At 35.6% G+C, this 24,238-nt stretch overlaps 1 protein-coding gene across 3 annotated transcripts in view; it reads right to left on the bottom strand.

Annotated features, from left to right (window-relative positions):
- AHI1 (Abelson helper integration site 1) overlaps positions 1-24,238 on the bottom strand; it is an 85,404-nt gene that overhangs the window by 14,483 nt on the left and 46,683 nt on the right. For 2 of the 3 annotated variants that reach the window (XM_061475013.1, XM_061475014.1), the window contains exons 20-22: positions 9,454-9,512; positions 3,784-3,849; positions 1,351-1,513 (exon numbers count right to left, since the gene is read on the bottom strand). In XM_061475013.1, coding sequence (XP_061330997.1) covers positions 1,351-1,513; positions 3,784-3,849; positions 9,454-9,512 — 288 coding nt within the window. Of the gene's footprint in view, positions 1-1,350; positions 1,514-3,783; positions 3,850-9,453; positions 9,513-19,515; positions 19,693-24,238 lie in introns of those variants that run through there. The other variant, XM_061475017.1, reaches the window with a different exon arrangement.

The raw sequence follows: 24,238 nt of genomic DNA, 5'->3' as shown, positions 1-24,238 counted from the left end.
ATGATCTAGCCAAAAACAGGATGTGAAAAATGTTTGAACCTAAACTTTGTATAAAAATTTATCAACATTTGTCCATTAACTTTCATTTATATTAGTAAGCTTAGATTTAAATGTGATTAATATATAGGTCATTTATATAGGTAATTATATAGAATAAAAATAATTAAACATTTGCGTGACTAAGAACAAAGTCCATACTGACAGCAATGTAGCTGATACTTAACAAATGTACCATATACATTTCTTTTGATTCAATAAAATAGTCACCAACTGAAATAATAAATCATATAACAGGGTTTGTTTTTTTTTTTTTATAGTTGGATAACTGCCTCAAATATTTTGTTTTTGAGAACAACAGGCTGAAGACTCTCCCTACAGACTGCTCTCTGGCTTATTTTGCAAGGAAAAAAGGAAGGAGAAAATGAACAGGATGTGCAAGGGGATGACAAAGGGGAAGGGCAGTAGTTAAGCTAACCTTAGTTATTATCATCATCAAGTTAGCACAGTGTTATGTACAATTTTTTTTTAGGAAGGAGGCATAAATTCTAGACTTCGCTTTAAAGAGAGGAAGGAACCAGAAAATGGGGGAAGACATCTTGAGAAATGCTGGGTTAAAAGATTTCTAAACACCAGTATAACTGATAGTTTGATAATTTAGTAAGGCAAATGAATTTCTTGTAGCATGCAACCACACACTATGTCCATAAGCTGAATATTAACAACTGTCAGGACACTGATCATCTTTACATCAGCAGACCCAGTTAGGATGCTTCCTACATTATTTATTGAGACTCATTTAGCTCTTTATGTTTTAGTTTAATCAAAACTGCTTAATGACAAGGACCTGGAGCAAATTCAATGCTCAAATATGCGATTTAACCATTACTGTTTTTTTAAAACCGCATACTGAAATCAACTTATTTGGGAACTGAGCATTCTGCATTAAAGGAGGGGAAACTCAAGAGTTTTTACAAAAGTATCTGATTAGATCTAAGAAAAACCTAACATGTCCGTGAAATGCTTTGATGTGTCCTAAAAAAATTGCAAAGTAAGGCATGTACCAGGTGGCTATATGAGAGAAGAGACAAGTAATCAATCCAGTGGACTGGTAATTAAGCCAAAACTATATAAACTGGAATGCTTAACTAAGTGCCAATACCCTGCTAAGTCAGGTATGTCAACTTGCTAAGCTAGCTTTATACAATTTCTGCATCACAATAAGTCATTATTATGCCATCTGTGTCCTACATAAATTCATATCTTCAGAACAATAAGCAGTACAGCATGGTAAAATCTTGGACCATCAGTTAAACCCACACTGGTATACCAGGAAGACAGCAGTAAACTTACTTTCACCAGCCACATAATTAGCTGGAAAATAGCCTTGCTGTCCATTTGCTAGGCTGCCAAACCACCAGTTATCATTATCTTTGTACAACACTTGGATAATGTCACTGCGATGGATGGTTAGCTCATCTGATCGATGCGCTGTGTAGTCATAAAGAGCCACTACCTAAAAGAGAGATAAGAGCACCACAGCTTTATCACAACCATGCCACAGAGAAAAAAGCGCAACATTCACTTCCTCTTGCAGAAAAGCAGCTGAAACCAAAGCTGCACTTTGGTAAAAGCTGAGGCTGTCTCAAGTTTTGCTAATGGGATCAGGGGTGGTGGGAAAGCAGCAGGAGAGGCAAGATAAAGGACTGTGGGATTGTAGAAATGGTTAAGAACATTCAATTCACTAAGATTAGGTTCAAAACAGCAGCTGTTAGTTTTATAAGCAATTTACTTGTAAAGCAAAAGGAAAAAAAAAACACTTCATGCATTCACTTTCTCAGAATTGTTATACCACCTTCAGATCCCATTCTGTGCACTCATGAAGCATATGTGTTTGAATAAATACTTCAACGGTATGACAGTTTTACTGAAGGAAAAATTTAGTACAAAAACATCATTGCAATCACTCCACTTTTTTTTTTGTTTGTTTAAAAATAAGGATTTACGTATACAGTGTTATAAATAACTGCCAAAAATACATTTATATTCCACTTCATATACTAAATTCATTTTTCAATTAAATACAGTGCATCTATACTTTTCTGGAAAAAAGCACTACTAGTGGTCAGCATCATGCATCCTGCACAGAACGCATTACCACAAGCTGGATTTCTACCCTGAATATGAAAATATTACATGTAATTTCTTACTTATTTCCTGTGATGTATTTACGAAAATCTGTCCTGATGAATTCAGAGCAGAAAAGGCTAAAACCAAATGAACTGAAAAAAAAATGGAATTGATCGCTTCCCTCATCATAAGTCAAGAGCAAAATTATGACCTATTTTACACGAAGACCACTGCTCCCCTACATATAGCCTTAACCTCAGATTCCTCTACAAAAATGCAAGTGAAGAGGTCAGAAATGGGGATTGTTAGGAGTGACAAGGAGGCTAGAGGGGCTTGAAGGAGACAGCAAAGCTTGCATTTAAATCCTAAGACTGCTGAACTGTACATTGTTTTTTATATTTGTGTTTCTATTTTGAGTAAGAGCCTGTGGGTTGTGTGTGTAAAAATAAAGCCAATGTCACTTGTATCTTCAAAATTCCACATCACTGATTAAACAGATTAAATCGGTTATGAATGGGAAAAGATGGAAATTATTCTACCACTGTAAATTCTATGTGGTAATTTGTGATCTGGTCAGCATCAAAGAATTGCTATCAGCATAGTTCTCAGTAGACAGGAAATTCATCTTAATACACATTCAGTAATCCTGAACTTACATAAAGAAGCTAAACAATGAAATATCCTTTATCATAACTCTCCTCCCTGCATTAGGAATGCTAACGCAGTAATTACAGGTGATGTTGACAATACAGAAATATAAACTACAGAATGGAATCAAAGTAAAACACACTAATGATCATCATAGAGAAACAGTATAGAACCGGAAGCCTGGATGATCGTGTCCATTAAGGGGTGCTCTAACAGTGCCCACTTCAGTTAAGTGACAACAGTTTCCTTAGAATTAGTACAATCAAAACCATGAGGTCACTTAAGGTTAGAAACAAAACAAAAAGTAACACTAATTACTTGGCAGCATGAAAAACAATGACAGGCAGAGAAACACATACTTTTTTTTTTTTTTGTAGCATGCTTTTAAGATGGTTCTGGTGTAAATGTTTTGGGTTTTTAGCATATATTACAAAAGTTTAGTAACATGGAAACACAGCCAGCAATGGTTCAAACCAATCAAGTCCCACTGTGTCTCCCAGAAATAAAAAAAAAATAAACCACCACGCATTCTGTAAGACAACTGGTTTAGCAAGCCTGGCAATTTAAGCAAAATGTGGAAACAGATATTATGTTCTCTGGAGATATATGATCAGAAAACGGCCATAATGCAATACCAAAAACACACCTTGGGATCAAAGAAGAATGTAAGCCACCCATATTAGTGCCCAAAGTAATGGAAATTCTGGTGTGACATTCAGACGTTTGTTAAGTTCAGTCTAGGTCCAAGTTCAAGCAAAAAATAAAACCCCATATTCATCAAATTGTTACAAAACTATTTTTCAAGAGTGACATAAAACCAGTAATGTGGTTATGCCAGTTATGAATATGCTTCTAAAAATTACAAAAACTAGGGTAGCAAAAATCCCTTGGGATCATGCTGAGCAAAGAAATAAAAAAAAAACCCAAAACACAGAATGTGCTTTCAAAATGCACAGAGAGAGTGCAAGAGGTATAGAAGATACTGCAAAAAAATTACATAATACTTACTGTCTCTTGCCCGAGTGGGCAACTACGACCTCCTCTCATACCCAGTGCAGTCAGGCATTCATCATTCTAGAGGAAGAAATTATTTAGAAACTTTAATATGAAGCATTTTGATTGACTATAATTTTGAGTATTTTCATGTCTACTGTAAACCAATAAAAATTATCACTAATAAAATGTCTTTTTTAAAGAGAGAAAGCAGACATGATATTAAGCAACACAGTAATATTGGCTATGTAGATATTTAGAAAAAGATACTAAATTTTTCAAGTATGTACACTACAGTAAAAACAACACTGGGGAAGACAGGGGGTTGATGACTGCAGTCTAAGCTTATTTCCATCGCAAACACTGCTGTAGAAGTTTAAGAAGTTGTTGCAGTGAACTTTACCTCTGAACCAGTATGCAAAAGCTATCACTTTCATAAAATGGAGAATTTCAGGTTGGTTTTAATAACCAAGGCTTTTAATTTAATTCTAATTGGTCTATCTTTACCACTTACTCTTCAGACTTCCAAAAAGAGTCAAAGGAACAGCAGGTATATAATGCAATAATTTCAATGTCCTTATATCTACAAAATCGGATTTCTCTCAAATAATAGACTTATTCAGTTGAAAGAAGACTTAAACCAGAAAAATTATGAAAATTGTCAGAGGAACAACAAATTAGAACAAATGAAGAGATGGAAGTCCTTTTCTTGTGTTATTTAACTTTTCAATGGCCTATTTTCACAAAGGGGAAACCAGTTTCCTCTAGATTTTGTGTGCATGAAAGGACACAAACTACAATACAGAATAGAAATATTACACAGCAGTTAAAACATTTTAGCAGACAAGAATCAAATGTGAGCTTTGTGAAGTAAACAACATTTCCACCCATAGCAATCTGCACATTATTAACAGCATTTAAATATGAGAATTTCTACCCAATATACTTCACCTTTTTTATATTTTACAGTCCCGCCTTTAACTGTTTTTTTTTTTTCCATACACTGCCCTTCCCTTGCTTTTTTAGAAACATATGTCTAAAATGTATTGCTCCATTTTTTTTTTTTATTAGGGTGATCCAAGGACCATTATTACTGCAATCCTCAGCAAAATAAATGGCATTCACTAGAAAAGAGATTCTTGCCCTCAGTGTTTTTTTCCTAACTTAGCTAGGCTTATCCCATATGGGAAAGAAATAACTGACTGAACACAGAGGTTCCATCCACTCTCCAAATTGTTTTGGTATTGCCACAGTAGTTACAGACACACGCAGTACATACAGATGGGCACAGTATAAAAGCAAACAGTCACACTGAGTTCTTAACATCTACCAGAACATCCAAGCCTACCACCTAAAGAGTTCTGAGTAATTACGTATATACACAGAGGGGTAGGGGAAAAGTGTAACTGCCTGATTTGCTAAACAAATTTTGAACAAAGACCGGTGGAGCTGCAGTTCAGAGTATGTGGCTTGTTCAGTGGTCTACTGGTAGCTAGTACTGCCTTACAGGTTTTAGCTAATTCTCATTTTCAGTTCTCAAGGTTAAGAGAACTGTGCAAGCAATGGGCTTAGCCTGTGGGATGGGAGTGCCTCCTGTTGCTCAAAATGATTCATCAGAATTATTAGTATTATTTAGGTAACTAGTTCAGGTACTCATATTGCTCCATTATTGTGTCTCAATCTGTCTCTCTTTTCAATAAAGTATTTACGCACTCTCAAACACTCAACCAAGAAGAGCCTGAAGAAAGCAAGCTGTTTGGAAATAAGCTAAAATCCATGAGTCATCCTGAGACTATGCTGAATGTTCTCAGATACTGCGTTAAACTTTTAAGGCAACAACAAGGAGTTTGCTCTTGGAGTGATACTCTGAGTACCTCACAGGCTGCACACACACCCTGCCTCCAGCGGGACACGGGAATTGCCACAGCTGTCTACCACAAACATAGCTATTGCAAGGCAGCAGAGTTGCCTCTGGCATGCCATGCCATCTCTCAAATAGTGCAACTACCAGCTACGCTACAAGTAACAGCAAAAACTATTGGCCTTTCAGTTTAGAAACATCTTTTTTTTTTTTGCATTGTGAGGGTGGTGAGGCAATGGAACAAATTGCCCAGAGAAGCTGTGGATGTCCCATCCCTGGCACTGTTCAAGGCCAGGCTGGAAGGAGCTTTGAGCAACCTGGTCTAGTGGAAGGTGTCCCTGTCCCATCGCAGAGGATTTGTAACTAGATGTTCTTTAAATTCCCTTCTAACCCAAACCATTCTGTGATTCTAGGATTAAGCCACATTTTCACAATTCCAAAAAAGTGACAGACATACTGAAGTGTATGAATACATGGCCCTTAATACAGTGTTAACAATTCCTTTTTTTTTTTTTTTTTATGGAAGATGGAAACTAGTTAATCTTTTTCTGTTGTGGGGCTACAGTTACGTTCTGAGGAACTGGGCTTTTTGGAAGGCAGACAATCTGTGATAAACAGGAACAAAATATTTGCTGAAAAAGCCCATCGTGTCACTCTGATTTTGGTTGAATAAAGGAACATCCACAGAAGAAGATAAATAGATCCAACAACTGATGCAGAGTTCCAGACCATGGAGTATGATGCTGGTTATCCAACAAGTAACCCACTTACATAGCCTTGACATTTCTAACACAAAACCAAACAAAAAATGTTTTAAGACAGTCACACAAAAGAGAGCACTGCAGGTAAGAGAGCATTGCAGATAAACTCATAAGTAAGTTGCTGTAGGAAGTGTCACCAATTTCTGCCAATTAAAATGTTTATGGCTTCTTTTTAATTGGGAAGCTTCAGTGATTGTGGTAATGGAGGTTTTGCTTTTATTCATGCAGATGTATAGTGGTCAACAGCATCTGGTCATTAGATAGTATTTATTCTCTTACGGAGAAGCAGCACTGAGTAAGAACAAGTGATATGTTATTACTGCCATTCCTGTAAAAAAATTAAAATCAGCATTTCATTTCTACTACTGAACAAATAACATTTGAAACACCACAATACCAAAGTTTAAAGAAAAAAATATGGCAAAATGTAATACTGATGGTTTCATATGCTGCTTCCTCATATGTAAACACACTCTTCCTTGTAACAGAATAAACATAGAGACTAAGTCCCACTTCTAATTAGTCTTCGACTCTTAATAACTACACTTGGAAAATAACCTTTTCTAAGATTAATTTTAGGCAGTCATTGGACTACCCGAGTGAGCCCCATGTGCGTGCACACAGGGCCAAAGCCACCCTCCCTTGTTTTCCCATTAGAGTGACAGACTCAGGGACATGAACAACAACAGCAATTTCTTGGATGCTGCACAGTATCACTGCTTCTCTCCACTTCACCTCCCTATACCTGCTATCTGCCAGAATGGAAGAGAAACTGGGAGCATTACTTGCGCAAACACTAAACTGTAAAACAGGGAATGAGTGTTAAAACTTCTCGTCTGTTCAGTAAATCTGTGTCTCAGTGTGTAATAGTCTAGGTTCTGTTTCCTTTTCATTTGTTTTTTAAAGGAGACAAGACATTAATTTATACTGCTCAAAAAACCCCCACAACTGGCCTAAAAGCAAGATAATATATAAAACACTTAAAAATTGTATAGAATCAATCTGAGCTTTTAAAGTTGTTCTATTGTTTTTGTTTTTTCTTATGAACCCAAGGGTTAGAAATTTTCTTAATCCTCTCCTTTCCTAAGGATACCATACAATCTCTTTACCCCAGTAATTGAAGTTATTAATGACATGCTAAAGAAGCTGAGATGTAGCATAATATAATTGAATATTGTTAGCACTGTCATATTTCTGTTCTGGTTCTCTGGTCTAATAAATTGTCAACACTCTCCTAGCTCAGGACACCTAACTGTACAAATTTAGTCTGTGGGAAACAGAAGTACAAGGATCATATAAATAGTTAAATTAGAATTATTCTAAAAGTATTTACTGCTAAGAATAATGTATTCTTCCTGGGCCTTAATTAATCTGTCTGTAGACACTGTAAAGTTACTTCCTTAGGCTTTAGATGATTACAATCCTTATTTGATTACAGCCCTTCAATATTTAATAAGTATGGGAATCTATAATCTGCCTAGAGGAAAAAAAAACAAAACAAAACAAACCCAAAACTGTGCCAGGCTGCATTTTATTGAAACCTGCAATATACAAACAGAAAACAGAATTGCAAACACAGCTGCTGCAGTAAAGCCTACAGGGATAACCCTCTCCCACCACCAACACCCCTCTCCAAAAAAAAAACAAACAAAAAACAACACCCCTTCCTTCCCCCCTCAAAAAAAAACTCCCAGAAAGTAAAGAAAAAAAAAAGGAAAAAAGATCAATTCAGAAGCATATGAAATATTCCAGCTCCTCAAATTATTCAAAACCTCTTCAATTATTTTTGACATTTGTAAATATGCTATTTTCTTGATATAAACTACTCAGTTTACCTGGATTTACATATATTACTGCATTTATAACAGAAAAAGTAACAAAAGTATTCAAAACCTTAATTTAACTCTCTCAGAAAAAAAAAAAAATATTATAAATTAGCTGCTACTTAGTATTTTCCAAAACAGTTGATCCTGTAAACATCTATTGAGCTTGCTGTGATGGAGAACACAAATACTGATTGAACAATTTATACATTTTCCTAAAAATTAGATACTGACGGCTAAAAAATTGAAAATATGAAAACAAGAACCCTTTAGCTCCTAACGAAACAGCAATGTACAACCCTAATTTCAAAATTTCTTGGGGGATCCTATGTATCTTACCAGCCTTCCAGAACTCTATTAATAAATTCTGTTAAATAAAATAGGCCCAAAAAACCCCCTAAGCCAGCCCAAACCAAAACCCCAAATCCAAATTGTTAAACACCTATAAATGACCCAAATTAATTTACCTTCATTTCTGACATTTCTCTGAAAAATTACCAATAGCTAGCAATTAAGACATAATATTAAAGCATGACATTCTGTCCATGGGTGCAGGAGGATTAACATCTCCAGTACAAGTCCAGCTTTATAGAGGCACACATATGATCAGTATTCAGAGTTAATTGTTCTTCTGTCACTAGTCTCTCCACATGATTTGTGTTTAATTCAGTTTTATGAAGTGTATAGTTGGAATTAATGGCATTTACAAATTTTGTTGGATTTTTATTATGGTGATCAGGAAACCAGAAAATAAAGAAAGGAACAAATATAATTCCTATAAGTTTTCAATCAATATTTAACAGATAAGCAATTAAATACAAGATATCTCTGATTTCACCTGTTATAAAAAGGTGAGGAATGAGTAAACAATGAAAACATGGTGCTTCAAATAGGATTCAACTTCAGGTTATTGTCCCAGCTTTCTCTCCCGACTTATCAATGCTGGTATTCTTACTTACAATCAAAACCACAGTACTGTGGTTTTAGCTTATTTATTTCTAAACAACAAAAACTAAATAATGAAAAAATATAAAGTTTTAAATTTGCAGATATGTGATTTCACTACCAGCTTGCTGCAGCAAAAGCTTATTTTCCCATGTAGACAATTTTCTTGAAGATATCTCTTTTGTGAATAAAGGCAGGATAAAAAACCCCTCCTCTCTACAGTGAGAACTTGTGAATAATGACATTTTATAGTTAAACACCAATTTAAAAAAAATGCAAAGATAGAATTCCTTACCGTCTGTAGTCTACCCAATAGTGTTCGGCTAAGAGGATTTCCTACTGGGCTGAAACACCCTGTGAAAAGAAAAGGCTGTGAATTTTCTGCTTGTTATCCTTTTCCATCGAATAAACCATTTTATTTTAAAATCATTATGTTAGCAGGACATGTTTGACAAAATTGTAATGAAAAGCAGCAGCATCTTTCAGTTACAACTATGCAACCTTCAATCAGGAACAGTTGGAGGGTTTATTTAACTAACAGACCTGACACAAGGTTAACTAATCCAATATTTCCATTCAAATGGTTTGGAGAAATAGCTGAAGCTATGTCCACATGCCACCTTGCGCTCAAAGCTGACACTATTATCTAGGCTGTATTGCTTTTCTCTTCATTGAATTTCTGAGTAATGCATACAAAGTTTTCCAACAAAAACTCTCAAAGGAATTACTTCCTTATTTTATCTGAAAGAATAACTATGTCTATTCAGTAGCTCTCTTTGATCACTGAGTTCCTATCACAACACATCTTGCTGTTTATTTTATTCACTCTCTACATAGTGCACTTCAACAAGTACTTGTAAATTCTTTTCTTTTCAAACTATTATGTTAACTACTAAGCTCAGGAAAATCCTTTCATCATCTATGGATTTATCTTTTTGTTATTGGTCTCCCCAGCTGTATACTTAAGAAAACATCTTAAAAAGAAAAGATACAAAAATCTGAAAACTGTTGAACATGACAGTGAAAAATGCTACCGCTTTGTTGGAGAATGGTTTCTCAAGTATAGAGATGCCAGACAACACATAGTTAAGCCCGCCGGATTTTCTCTGTGAGACACTAGATTTGAAACAAGTTTTGTTTTCAAAGAGGAAGAAGTTCTGAAAACTCTTTTATTTGCCACTCAAAAAACCTACTCTTGAGGAATCCAGTATCTGAATAAAGAGGACTTTTCAGATTCAGACTTCTAATGTCCTGGCACAGCTCCACAAGGAAGCTTGCACACCTCCATCTATAGTATACTTTCTAAAACCTAGTGGTTTTGACTTTCACAGGAGGTTTACTCAAAAATGTTTAACGATTGAGATAATTTAGACAATTCTAAATAAAAAAGCTGCAAGCTCAAGTAATTATAGTTAAACCATGCTCCTGCAGTTCTTCTGCACGCAAATAATTTCATACTTGTTAGAAATCCTGTAATAACTGATTCTTCAATTTTGTGTATGATTAAAAATTTTACAATCTTAATTTCAAAAAAGCTTGTATATATTCTGAAATGCTTAATTCTGAAAGGCTTACTTAGATTTTTATTACTTTTTTCCATCTCTTTTAAGAAGAGATGAGAATACAAACAAGTTCTGAACTCAACCCCTAGTCAGGCAGACCTGAAGCTAACCCTTTTACAAATAAGCTAGTTGCTAACACCAAAAACCAGTGGGCATATTATTCCTCTTAATATTGTTATCTACATACTCACAGAGTTCCAAAGCAAGCCGCCTCAGAGATACTACTACATATGGATATACTATTGTACACAAGTGCGATATTAATTTCTTGATAAATAAATCCCAAACTCAAGACCAATAAGATGTATGTGTAATAAAATATTTTCTTCTTTAGACAGCTTAATAGTCTACCATAGGATTTTCAATATGAGCATTGTAGTGTTGTGCCAGTTCACACAAACCCATTCTAAGACAAAACCTATATAAAATAAATTATTAAAACAATTGCTTGTTTGGAAAAATGTTCAAACTTTCATTAAAATAAATATTAACCCGTATTTTTATCAGTAATATCACTGATGCTCTTGTTCTAAGGAAAAGATGTATTTCCTCCAAGTACTTCGGGACTGTATGTTTTTGTATGAGTACTTCTGTGCAGTCTCTACATTTAGCTGCTTGCCAGGTGAAAACTTTATGCTCAGACTGATATCCCTAATTAAGCCTCAATAAAGGGCAGTGCGGACCTGTTCTGCGGCAAGCATAGGAGAGACAGATGTGTAGCTCAAAGACACAAGGAGTGCTGTACTGAATTCTAGCACTGGCGCTGGTTCTAACTTAGCACTTTCCATGGCTAGAGCCTTCCAAAACAAACACGAAATTCTTATTACTTTGCTTGAGGTGCAATGACTAAACAGACCACATTACACTTGGGTTCAAATATTCTGTGCTCCACAGAGCCAGTGCTATTTAGTAATATTAAGCATGCCTATTGGTTACCTCAAACTAGTCTTTAGTGTTATCTGTTAGTAGTTTTCAGTTACTAAGCCTTTGTTTAGTAGCTCCTAATTTAGAGTGGTCATATTAAAAAAAAACCCCAAAGCAAAAGAACAAACCAAAAAGAAAAAACCAACACAAAACACAACAAAACCTCTTCAAATATTCCTAATTCACAAAACAAGGTCCATTCAGCAAGCAAGGGAATACCCATCCCTTCTTTCTCAAATGATGCAGTAGATTTTTAAAGCAATTTTACACACTATTAGTTTGACAGGGTTCCATGCTTGATGAAGCATGTAATTGTCACTGAGCAGGTGTGACTAACAGCCTCAGCAGTGCCTGCTTAGGTTCTCTCTGATCCAGCCTGTGCAAACTTTTCAGCTATTAAAGTGAGGTAGTGAAACTGAGGTCAGGATTACAGAAGGACATTTCCACTTCATTCAAAAATGTAGGACACCGTGACCTGTGGGGACTCTCATTTAGCCTGAGCTAAGGTCTAACCTAAAAGGAACAACACCCAGGTTTATCTGTCTTATCTTAAAGATGCTTCAGAATCACTAGTGAAGCAGCATTTTTGTTCATTCAGAAGGTTTACTTGAACTCTCCAACAATCTTCTTTAACAGCATTTGATGTCTTCACCTTCATAAAACCCTGTACACCTTAAGAAGCTAATATTCCCTATGAAAGGATTAACATTTGAATTACTGTATCTCCTATTACTCTGCATTGATTCTTCATTTCACATGAGAAGGATAATTTCTTTCTAGAAGAACACGCTGCTATTGTCTAAATGTGATGTTAAGATGTCTCAAATAGAGATGCTGTTGCTTTTTCTCAAATGATCAGAATGTTCACATGGACACAATTTAAAAGCAGTACAGCTCTTTTTATGGTCCACATAGTCCTCTTGCTACAATTCTCTTAGGAGCCCAAACATGTGCAGGGTTTAGCTAAATGCCTACTGAAGAACTGGTATCTTTTGAAAAATAGCATAGCTGTCTGCCTTGAGAGGGAGTCTGAAACTCTATTAGTTTCCTGTACAATTTGAACAGTGAACTGAAAGTCTATCCTTAGTTCCCCTGGGTCACTTCAGGCAATATATCCTGTCAGTATGATTACAACTAAAGAGAAAAGAAGACAGAAATCAAGTAGCTGTCCTCCTGCTCCAAACACGTCTGTACTACCAAGTTCCAAATTTTACTGCCTGCTTTCTCTGCTCTAGGTAAGCACATTAATCTAAAGAGATTAAATTCTAAATAGCTGGGCTGAAATACACAGGAAATAGATGAGTTCATTTCCAAACATATTAAACTTATATAGAAATTTATATGGTAACAGCAACAATGCCTCAAAGTAGCACTTGTTATGTATATAACAAAATAATTGTTATATACATATATATATGCTATACATAATTATGTATAATAATATGCAACACAATATGTATGTAACAACAATATGTATATAAACATAATTAAGAACACTTTCTTTCAAGTAACACCATCTTTAGCTATTATATGTTTTAAATTAATAGCAAAAAAGCTAGAATAGGGAAAAACTAGGTCCTTCTAGGGAGCCACATAATTCCACTATTATCCTACTGGAGTGTCTACAGTCACCTAATATTAAATGTTTATTTGAAAAAATCCTCTTCTAAATAGAGGCTGAGAGAACATTCATTACAAAATTGGTATTTTAATTAACTTTTCAAAAGAAAGCTTTTTCTCCCTTTGTGAAATGCTATCAATAAATTAATTCTTTTATTAATAAAGGTACTTGTGCATCATAAATCTCCAAGGATTCCAGTCTCATGGAATCTACAGTTAATGAAATCATTGAAAAGTTCATTCTGGAAAATACTCAGAAAAATCACAGAACACCAACAAACAAATACATACATAGCTAAGAAAATTGGAAAAATATAATATTCAGACATTTCTGTGATTAAGCCCTCTAAAGCATGGAGAGAGAAAAAAATAATCTTACCTGTTCCAGTTCCAGATTATCCTGGTTTTGAGTTTCAAGTTTATACTAATTATTAACACCTAAAAGCCCCACAAACAAATCCTGAAAGATCTGAAAATAAACTCTCTCCTCTAAGAAACAGTATTTCTTATTGCAGACCTTCTTATAATTTATATTGTGGTAACATGGCATAGTTAAAATATACCCAAATAAACAACAAACACTGGGAAAAAAAAAAGTCAGTTCAGATATGAGATGAATTATATGGATATCAGCTCAGTTCTTGTCCCACTTATCTTCTGTGGCTTTAAAACTGCTCCCAGTAAACAGAATTATGTTCTCAGCACAGTCACCTACTCAAAAGTATGGCCTTTGTGATGAAAGGATTGTAGTATGCAGTATAATCTGTACTTCAGGATTCCAAGCAAAGTTTTGAGGTTTTTTATTAAAGTGAAATCTTTCAGAGAAGTATTACTCAGTTCTTACTGTAATTTTTCAAGCTAAGTATAAGAGAAAGAAGGTAATTTTGTAATTATATAAATATATTTATCTTCCCTTAAAGGCCTTATCCTCACAATTATGCTTTAACAGATCAAACAGAATTCATTAAATAAAAAGATTGTTTATACACTGGGTAAGAATCTGTTTTCCTTTATTTAAACACAGGATCACAAATACTTTCAAAACCCAGTGCAAACATTTTCAGATGGAGTTCACATAAAGGAATGGATGCACCCAGACAAGGTACACAAGTGTACCTTTTGTTTTCCTAATAGCCAATTTTATAGGTGAAAACCGACTTCAACTTCTGCTCTACATAACTTAGCCTAACACCTACTATTTTGAACATATTCCAAATTGAACTGGAGAATGGATAGGACCAAAGTGTATTGAAAACTGTTTAAATGAAGTTTAATCTATATCATAGCTTATAAAACTATGTTAGAACACAGTCGGCTGAAGGCAGAGCAAGAAAACTAGATCGAAAAGCAGTCCAAAGTGAGACAAGGAACACAGTATTTTCAGCATTCTTTCTAAAACAGTTATCCTAACATGATGCCAAAGGAAATGGTTAATTCTCTTAAGAGGCATATCTTGCAAGCCACTTAAAATGTGTATTCTCAAAATAGATGGTTCTCACATACTATGTTTAAGTTTATATACAAAAGCACTGTGATGGCATCACTGCTGAATGCAAAGGACTTCTACAAACAGCCATTATATTCTTGCAATGCATTCTGAACTGATATAAGTCTACTCAATGTCAGATGAGCCCATGCTGTTACCAGCCCTTTCCTTGTCTTTTCCCAACCCTTTTCTTTTACCAGAGAATCTGGAAAAGAAGTATCTCCTCAATGTCGCTCTCATTTTCTAAGTGGGGTTCCAATCTACCCACTTAAAACAAGAACACAAAATCTATAGGAAAATAAAATCCCTCCCTGTTTACTGTATTACTTTCTATAAGTTCTATAGAGAAACTTCTGTTAATTTATGTTACCAGTCAGATATGACCACTCTGTTTTCATGTCACGTAAACTTTAAAAAATGTGAAAGAGAAGCCTTAGTTGTACTGCTACCAGATGTCACTCTTACAGTTACTGATGAGACTGATTTAGATGGCAATGACAAAACAAGCCCTCCCTCCCCAGTTAAGCCAAAACAGAGCTATGCTGATAGGCAGAAAAGCATAACTTCTTTTTGTTTCCTTTTCCCATCCCCAATAACACAATGAAGACTTGTAAACTCACAAAATACAAGAAATTTGGGAACTTACGTCAATAGATCAGGCCACGACTGCCATTCAAAACACTATGCTATGCAGAAAAGTCTGCAAAGAATAAGCTTTCAATGAAAAAAGTGCAATATTTACCCAATTATTTTATTAAATCCTGGTATTAAAAACAGCTACCCAGAAAAGTAACTCTAGGGAGTTACATAATTCAGTACCATGCAGTTTCACAATATTGCTGCAGCTTCTTTCACACTAACACGTGATTTTTCCAGTAGATGTCCCAGCTCCAGATATTCAGAGAACTCTGGCATCTCAAACCATGAGTCAGTCAGAGTCTTCCTAAACTGAGACAGACAACTGGTCTAGTGTGCTTAAAAAGATTATCTTTCTTATCCAAAGACTGGCACAGTTATCTCTAGTTACTGCATCTGGTTGCCTCTGATTCCCCAACCAAAATGACCAAGCACGCCCTTGCAGCAGAGGTAAGTGAACACCGGTGCAATGGAATGGAGCAAGGCTTGAATTCACACCTGTAGATCCACAGACAGATACCTTTGCTGTAACACCAATTCCAATCCTCATATGAGATACCTCAGAATCAGACAGCACTAACATGAAAAAACACTATGCTGCTGGCAGCGCCATATCCCACAACATAATTATATCTACCATCAGCCAAAAGAATGCATAGAGATATTCATTCGAGGTTAGCCATCATTTTTATTCCTTTCAAGGCATACAAGGGCAACAACATCTATTTGCTCCGAGTCTTAGAATAATCCTCCCGAAGGAGCTATGGAGATAGTCTCTCACTGGCTTGGAGAAGAACACTGTTTCATAGAAAGATTTATCCTGTACTTAGGGACAGTGAACAGGCAGAATCTGGCCCCTATTTACAGAAGGTATAATGAAGTAAAAACTATTGCATCACAAAAACAATTAAAAAATCCAACTTTTTAATTAGAGATTAAAATCAAATACATTTAGCAGCCTACACACCCACCTAATTATTTCTGAGTAATCTTATCAAATCATCATCTTACATTTTTCTTGCAAATGTTAAGTTTCTACAGTACCATATATAAACAATGCAAGTAGTAGCACGTGTCCAAAGGCATTCTTTTGAAGAACACTTATTGAATTCATGCTAATCAGGAATGCGCTAATTTATGACAATCTCTAACGTTACATCATAATGGCAGCAGATACAACTTAAAATGAGCAGGGGGTATAGTATGCAGTTGTTTCTTTCTACAGTGTAGAGAACAGAAAGTGACTCTACAGCAAACATCAATAAGCCTGCACAGATATTATCAGCATTCTGAAATCAGATTGGCAATATTATTTACAAGTTCTAGATAGCAGATAAAAAAGATGTAAGGAAAAAGCAGACTATGACGCATACTTTGTATTAATAAGAGTTATTTTTCTTCCAGTGCTGCAGATATCCCGAGAAAGTCATTATTAGTTTTGCTAAGCTTACCAGGACTATTCAAAAGCAAACAAACTAAAACAAATTTGAGAAGAAACTTATTTTACATTCTATTAAATAAAGCCTGTGGTATTACACTACTTCATGAAATAGAAAAGTTTCAGTCCCTTAGAGTTAGGGAGGCACTGAAGTAGCAACCTTCACTTTTAGGTTGGCAATATTTTTGCTTCCGCATTAACTGACCCTCCCTGAATAAGAGGAAATGGAGATCTCAAGAAGGATTTATGCTTATATTCCCTAAAAATATGTAGTACAGTTAAATTATATTTATTAATTCAGTTAATTTCTGTGTGATACAATTAAATAGAATTTAACTCTACCTGCAACTCTAGAAGTCAGATGTCTACTGACCTCAGGAGGTTTACTCATGTCTTTAAAAAACATACTTGACTAGGGATAAAAGACAAAGAACAAAAGTTACACCAGGAAGGAAAACAAACCAATTTACTTTGCATCCCACAGCTGAAATTCAGCAATGGCTAGTTACTCCTAGTTACTTAAACCAAATTAGCCTGTTGCTCTACAAATGGAAAGCTGTAAGAAAACATGCTTAGAATATCACAACTACTTCTCAAAATCAGCCCTTAACATTTCTGCAATGCACAGCTTTTTCAGCTAAGAAAAAATAACTAGCTGCTGCATGAACTACTGAGTTTCTGCATTACCCAGCAGCCTCTGAGTGTCAAATCAAGTCCTGACTGAGACCCAAAAAAATATTTTAAAAAATTCAAATAAAAAAAAATCTTGAAAGTGCTTGAAGAACATATGTACTGTCCCTAGGGAAAAAAAAGTCAGCTTGATATTTCAGGTCTTTGCCATGACCAGAATAACTACTAGTTTGCATCTAGCCTACTTTCTCCATTAAACTAGCACCTTCAGCTAGTACTGAATATTCATTTTGAGAAAATATTACCAAAAAATTCCATGACATTGCCAAACAATTCATACATTATTAATCTGAGAAATGCAGTGTCATCGGCAGACAGGAAATCAGGAAACCATTTTATAAGAATTTTAATATAGTCTAAAATCAAGAGAATAAATTAAAAAAGTCAACAGCAGACACAATTCTTGTATTGTCAGAAATAGAAAGCTGTGTCTTTAAAATACATTCCTAAGTTTACTCTCCATTTCGTAGTTCAGAAACCAGATCGGTCAGATACTTCATGAGAACATGAGTATGGTGAAACCAACCTACCACACGTGAATTTTTGTGCATGCACGCTTTCAAGTTTTCAGACAATTTATGAACAAACTATTCTGAGAAAGTACTACATTTTTCTATTTATCAGGGATTAGAGCATATACAAATAAGTAAATCCTTTCTAATTAACTTCAAACTGTATGGAAATAAAACAATGGCCTGTAGCAAATCTGGTAACAAAATCTTAATACACATCCTTGTGAATATGTGACAAAGCTCTTGAGAATAATATTGGCATCATCCATTGTAAAGAAAAATATATTGAAAAGTTAAATCCAACATTAAAGCAACACACTGCAGATCCAGTTGAGCACTAGCTTCCACAATGCTGATTTTTCAGTTTCATTCACCTACAAGGTCTGCAAAGTTCTCTATAATGCAATAGCCACCTGCTACTATTTTTACATCAGTGGATTTTTAGAATGCTCTCTAGAAAGTATCACTATTGTTATACTCTCAGCCTTCAGCCACCATGCAAGTTCTCCATCAGAAGCTACAACTGGTTATACAAATACGTGAATATCAAATGTTATGATACGTTGGGGAACATAAAAAAGATGACTTAGCCATTAAGGGCCACCTTCTAGTAAGAGACTCTACCCCAAGAATTATCACTTGACAAAGAGCTGAAAGCAATCTGTTCTAGACAGATTTGTCTTTGGGTCTTAGATGGAGGATACTGAAAAATTAAGCATGGAAAGGAAACCGTTTGCAAAGAACATCTTAGGAGGCAATACTCCCTTTCATTTACAAAGTGGTACCTGATCTGAGGAGAGGTCAAAGACAGCAAACCAAGACACGAAGGTTCATAAAGATGGACTGTGCCCAGCTTTGGGCCAAGACCACATTTCCACAACTCTGGATATCCTTGAGAGAACAGACACCTCTCCAAGGTTCAATCTGCAATGCAAATCACTGCAATTGGTATCGAGGTTTCTTTAAAACAGACTTATTTGCCAACTGCTACAAATATTTGTTTCTTCAAAAGGACCAAACAACTGTACAAAACACAGAAAACTGTCTAGCAATATTTGGTAAGTTTGGAACTCTCAAAGTATATGCCTCAATAGCCTTGTTCGCATAAAGCACACAGTTGTTAAATCTTTCTAGGTGGTTTTTGCACATTTGCATGTGCCAAATTGTTAAGAACTGGTGATGCAGATGACCCTAGAAACACCTTGTTTTCTTTGTGGGATTCCTGGAACTTACCCTGAAAATTATTTGGTTTGGTAAGAAAAGCTGATTTGGAGGAAGACTTTTAATTTCAATTGCTGAAGATCCTTTAGGCATATGAGTAGACAGAAAAAGATGCAAGTGCTCCTTAGCACAAGAACAACTTTCCAATAAACTACTGTTAAAGGTGTACATAATGTGATATAGATGTGTATTTAGTGGACACTGTCCAGTGCTTCTTATGCTCTACTGGTGGATAGCGATAATGAGAAATTTGGTGAAAAAATTCTCAAAATATTTTCTGTTATTGAACACTTCATCACATGAAAAGATCCTCAACATATATTGAGTATATTTTATTATTTGGCATATTAGCTGCAGCAGTCCGCTTCCTTTGACTAGTCAGGCTCTGAAAAGATTCCAGAAAGACCTGTATCAACACGTGCCACTGCAACACCCTTCAGCTAATCTGGAAAAAAAACCAAACAACAAACAATCAATGAGGCACCAGATGTTAGCATAGACAGCTGAAGTACAGACAGTGGCCCTTTATTCAAAACAGAGACATTAACAGGATAGGAAAAGGTAATGTGATATCTAGAAGCATATGGGGATACTACATACTGGAATCAATCTTCAGATGAGATACAGAGTTTCAAATACTACCAGCTACACAGTTGCAGAACTGCCCCAGCACACCAGAGCAAAGTCTCGGGCCATATGAGCAGGAAAGACTGTAGAAGAGTTATTTTTTTTAATTTGCCTGTGTGTCATTTGGATCTTTTTCCTCTGGCCGAGGAGGTAAAAACTGAAGAAACTGAGTCCCAGTTGTGAGGAGAAAAGATGAGGAAGGAACCTGTGCAATCTGTTCCTTCACTGGAGCATGCCATAAGGTTGCAGAAAACACCCAAATACAAGTTTTCAGGGGCAGAGTTTTAAGGTAATTCTACCACCCCAGATGAAGCCAGCAAGCAATGCGTCACTGCTCTTTATAACCTCCAGTGAGCAAGAAAGCAAGCTAACAGTGAGAAGACATGCTCCAGAGAAGCCTTCATTTCACCTGGATCAAAGCATCATGTTGAGGCCAGCTCTGTAAACAATACCGAGTCCCTAGGTTGTATGACAATAGCAATGTGTAAACTACACACCCAAGAGAGGCCTTCACTTCTCTGTACATGCCTGCTGCTTTCTCAATGCTTTCCCAAGCCACCATCCTCTAGCATTAGTTTCTATAGAACCAACAAAATCAGTGTCAAGCTGCATTGGTATCACAGTTTATTGCAGACCATAATATGGACCACAAATACCCAAAGTTAATTTAAAAGGTGTTCTATTAATAGAATAAGTCATGTGAAGAAAGCCTGCTGTCACTGAACTTTGTGCTTAAGCAACGACGATAACAGTTGCATATGAATCCATGAAAGTTTAGTTATTTCACACAGAAAAAGATCTACCTACAGAATTAGCAAGGGTTTTTAAAACAGTTGGAAAAGTATGCATGTATACCAAAAAAAGGATGGATTGTATATCTCAGAAACACATTTTTAAATTGTAATTATTTTATATTTAATTATTTCAATTTAATAATACTTATTAATTTAAATAATTTTAAAATTACTTGGCTTTTGCCCACTTGTCAAAACCAGGAATGAAGACTAAGAACTTAGGTCTCCTCCAGGAAGGAGGAGATACCTCTCACCTGTGCGGCTGCTACTTGGTCAGTAGCAGTCCTCCCAGCTCCTCTGGAAATGGTAGTAACAGAAGGATTGGAGCAACACAAGGAGGGAATCAATTTCCTTCCATCTTATTCACTTATGCTTATTGCTGTATAGACAGCATTCTTGCTGAACCTGAACTGCTAGACAGGGAATTGATACTTTCCTGCACAGCCCTTGGGCAGAAGAATTGTTTTCCACCTCTAAAACCAGGCAGAACTGCATCTAAGCATGCACTCTGTCAACACTTGGGTTTGTGCCTCAACAGCTCAGAAATTACAGACAAGCTCTGTGAGGGTGGTGAGGCACTGGAACAGGTTGCCCAAAGAAGTGGTAAATGCTCCATCCCTGGCAGTGCTTAAGGCCAGGCTGGACAGAACCTTGGGTGACACGGTGTAGGGTGAGGTATCCCTGCCCATGACGGGGGTTGAAATAAGATGATCTTAAGGTCCTTTCCAACCCTACCTATTCTATGATTCTATCTGAAAGTACAGACAAGCTCAGACTGAAAATAGTTAACAGGACCTCCCTACTTAGGAATTAATTAGATTTGGTTGGTTTAGGATCCACATAATTGAGAAAGTAAGGGCACACTCAGGCTAAATCACTTTTGGCAGAGTCTTTCCTCAGTACTACGTCACACCCTGATTTTGCAATCTATATCCACTGCTGCCAAACAGAGAGTAATGCTTCATTTAATCCACACCCTTGTATAATTTGGCTGAGAGTACTTCCTTTAGCCTGAAGGCACTGCAGTAATTACCCTAACATACACCAATTTCAAGTAAATATAAATGGTGTTCTTTTGATAAAGATTTTGGAATCTTCAAAGATTGCTGTTATTGGGCTCTGTATTTAGTGTAATTTTTAGTGAAATATTTTAATTAACCTGCCTAGAAGAAACATGAAAAAGAACATATAATAAAGGAACATATGTATCTTTGATCTCAGTATAAACAATTCTAGCAAGTTTAACCAGAAAATACAAACTCTTCTGACATTTATAACATCTTATCAATCAGATAGAGGAAAGTGGATAACCAACCTTTTAAAACAGAAGAACTAGATTGTCATTAATGTTAATGGTTTTGCCTCTATGTCTTTACTATTGTGTTTGAACATTTTTGTGGCTAGATGAATCTATTTATACAGCTTTTGTTTTCAAATTAAAAAATAACTTTTACTATTAATTTTATAAATGTAAACATTCAGCTCTTCTATCTTAAGACAAGGTCCTGTATTTGTGCCTTGAGCCAAAACTGTGGCATTGGTGTTGGTGGCACAATAGGACCACAGAGGTCTGAGGAAGTCTTCCCCTGCAGAATCAATCACATAAGCTGTCTGTAAACTATGGTGAGGACACACATGTGTCTTGGTACACTTAATTTTTATTTACTGCTAAAGTCAGCTGCAAGATGAGGGGAGAGATGGTTCTAGTGACTGAGCTGAAGGAGTAGGATCAGGGATGTACAAACTAAGGCTGGCTGCAGATGTCTTCATATTCTATTTTCATTGAAGAAACTGAGACACAGTTTCTTTGAAATTTAAATGGTACAGCAAAATATGATCTGTGGTATAGCTGGTACTCTGTTTCTACTCCGTTCTCTTGCTCTCTTTTGAAAACTAAAGAGAAAATCTGGTAATTGGATCTAAAACTTAACTCATCATAATTTCTGTGACTATGCAGTGTTTTATAGTTAAAATAAAGCCTTGTAATGAATGTAAAGGTATTATCTTTGGTCAATAGCAAAAAATTAAAACCCAGAATAATAGACTAAAAAAAATAGAGACTACAATAAACCAAGTTTATTTACTTAAAACATGTTAGCTTTCTGCACTTTCTCATAACAGTTTTCAAATGCTATTATTATCCAAATGGGGGCTGGTGAGAGCGTTTAAGTAATTCAGTTTTCAAAAGAAGGAAAACATACCTACTTCAGCCAATCAGAGATAAAAGCAATTGAGTTCTACAAATTACAGCAAAATGTGATTTTGCTTCCTTTTGATTCTGCAAGGTCGCAATTTGATAATTGTTATAATAACAAAACCTGATTCATATTTCTGTATTTAGAAGTGCAAAAGAAAACTGTCTGCAACATTTTTAATTTTTCAGAGCCACTGTCCCATTAGAACAATTAAATGAAAAGGCCACATTTTAAAAAAATTCCATCCCCATAAAAATGTTAGAAGAATTTTCTTGAAAAACTTTAAAAGTTTAAATTTCTGAAAAATATGTCAGGCAGGATCAGTTCTTCAAATATATGATGGAGCTAGAAAACAGCAAACTGCATAAAAATATGTACACATAACTGAGAAGTGAGAGACAATTATTGGGCATGCATTTCTTTCATCTTAATGCACATTCTTTTCAAACACATGAAAATCTACTATAAGCAGATTGTAGCTTGGAGGAAGCTAAACATTCTGCAAGCACTTCTTATATATTCTTAGACCATTTTCTATTTTGGCAGCACCTCTATAGGACATACTGATAGTGTTCTGTATTTCTATATAGTTTAAGACTTTAAGAAAACTGGTAGGAGAGTACTAATCAAAGACACTTCCACCCCAGACTGCCTGATCACATTGAAGCCATTACAACTAACCCATAGTGAAGAGGAAACTCTGATTTCTTCCTCTATAGTAGTAGGGATAAATAGGAAAAGATAAACATACCAGGCCTCCAGGAAAAAAACCTCAAACTACTAAATCCCTACTAAACAGGCCTCACAATGTCACTTCGTTACTTTCTTAATATCAGAAAAAAAAAGCCCAGCAGACTCACAGATACTAATGAAACTGAGAACCTGCTTTTGTGAGACCATTCAACATCTACGTCCTTTTTGTAAGCATTCTTTTATATATAAAAGTAAGGAAAATTAGTTTCCATCATCACCTATTCCTCCTAGCAGCTAGTATTACATTCAAACCACTTTTAAGTGATAGTGTGGGTACTGAACCACTATTAGGTATGTATTTGGTACTCTTCACCACAATATGCTCCTGCCCCAACTTTAAGAAGGTGTGGGGCTAAAAAGAAATTTCTCGGAGTGACTTAGACATTATAGCAAATTGCTGCACCATTTCCATAGCTCTGATCTGTGCAGCCCTGCATGCTTAATTGCTTTTCCCATCACAGCAAATCTAAATGAAGCTGTTGGGTGAGCTAATGAGGCAACACACTTTACAGTTTAACAGGGAACTGATAAACCCAAATTGAAAGTTCTTATGTTTATATTCTCCACAAGAAGTCATCTACACACATTCAAGCATTTTCTCTTAAAAAAAAAAAAAGATATA

This window comes from Pezoporus flaviventris, unplaced genomic scaffold, assembly GCF_033815535.1.
Source record: "Pezoporus flaviventris isolate CSIRO_AGI_PZ_B2104156 unplaced genomic scaffold, CSIRO_AGI_Pfla_v1 ptg000081l, whole genome shotgun sequence".
NCBI classification, from domain to species: domain Eukaryota; kingdom Metazoa; phylum Chordata; class Aves; order Psittaciformes; family Psittacidae; genus Pezoporus; species Pezoporus flaviventris.
This window is presented reverse-complemented; position numbering and strand designations above follow the sequence as displayed.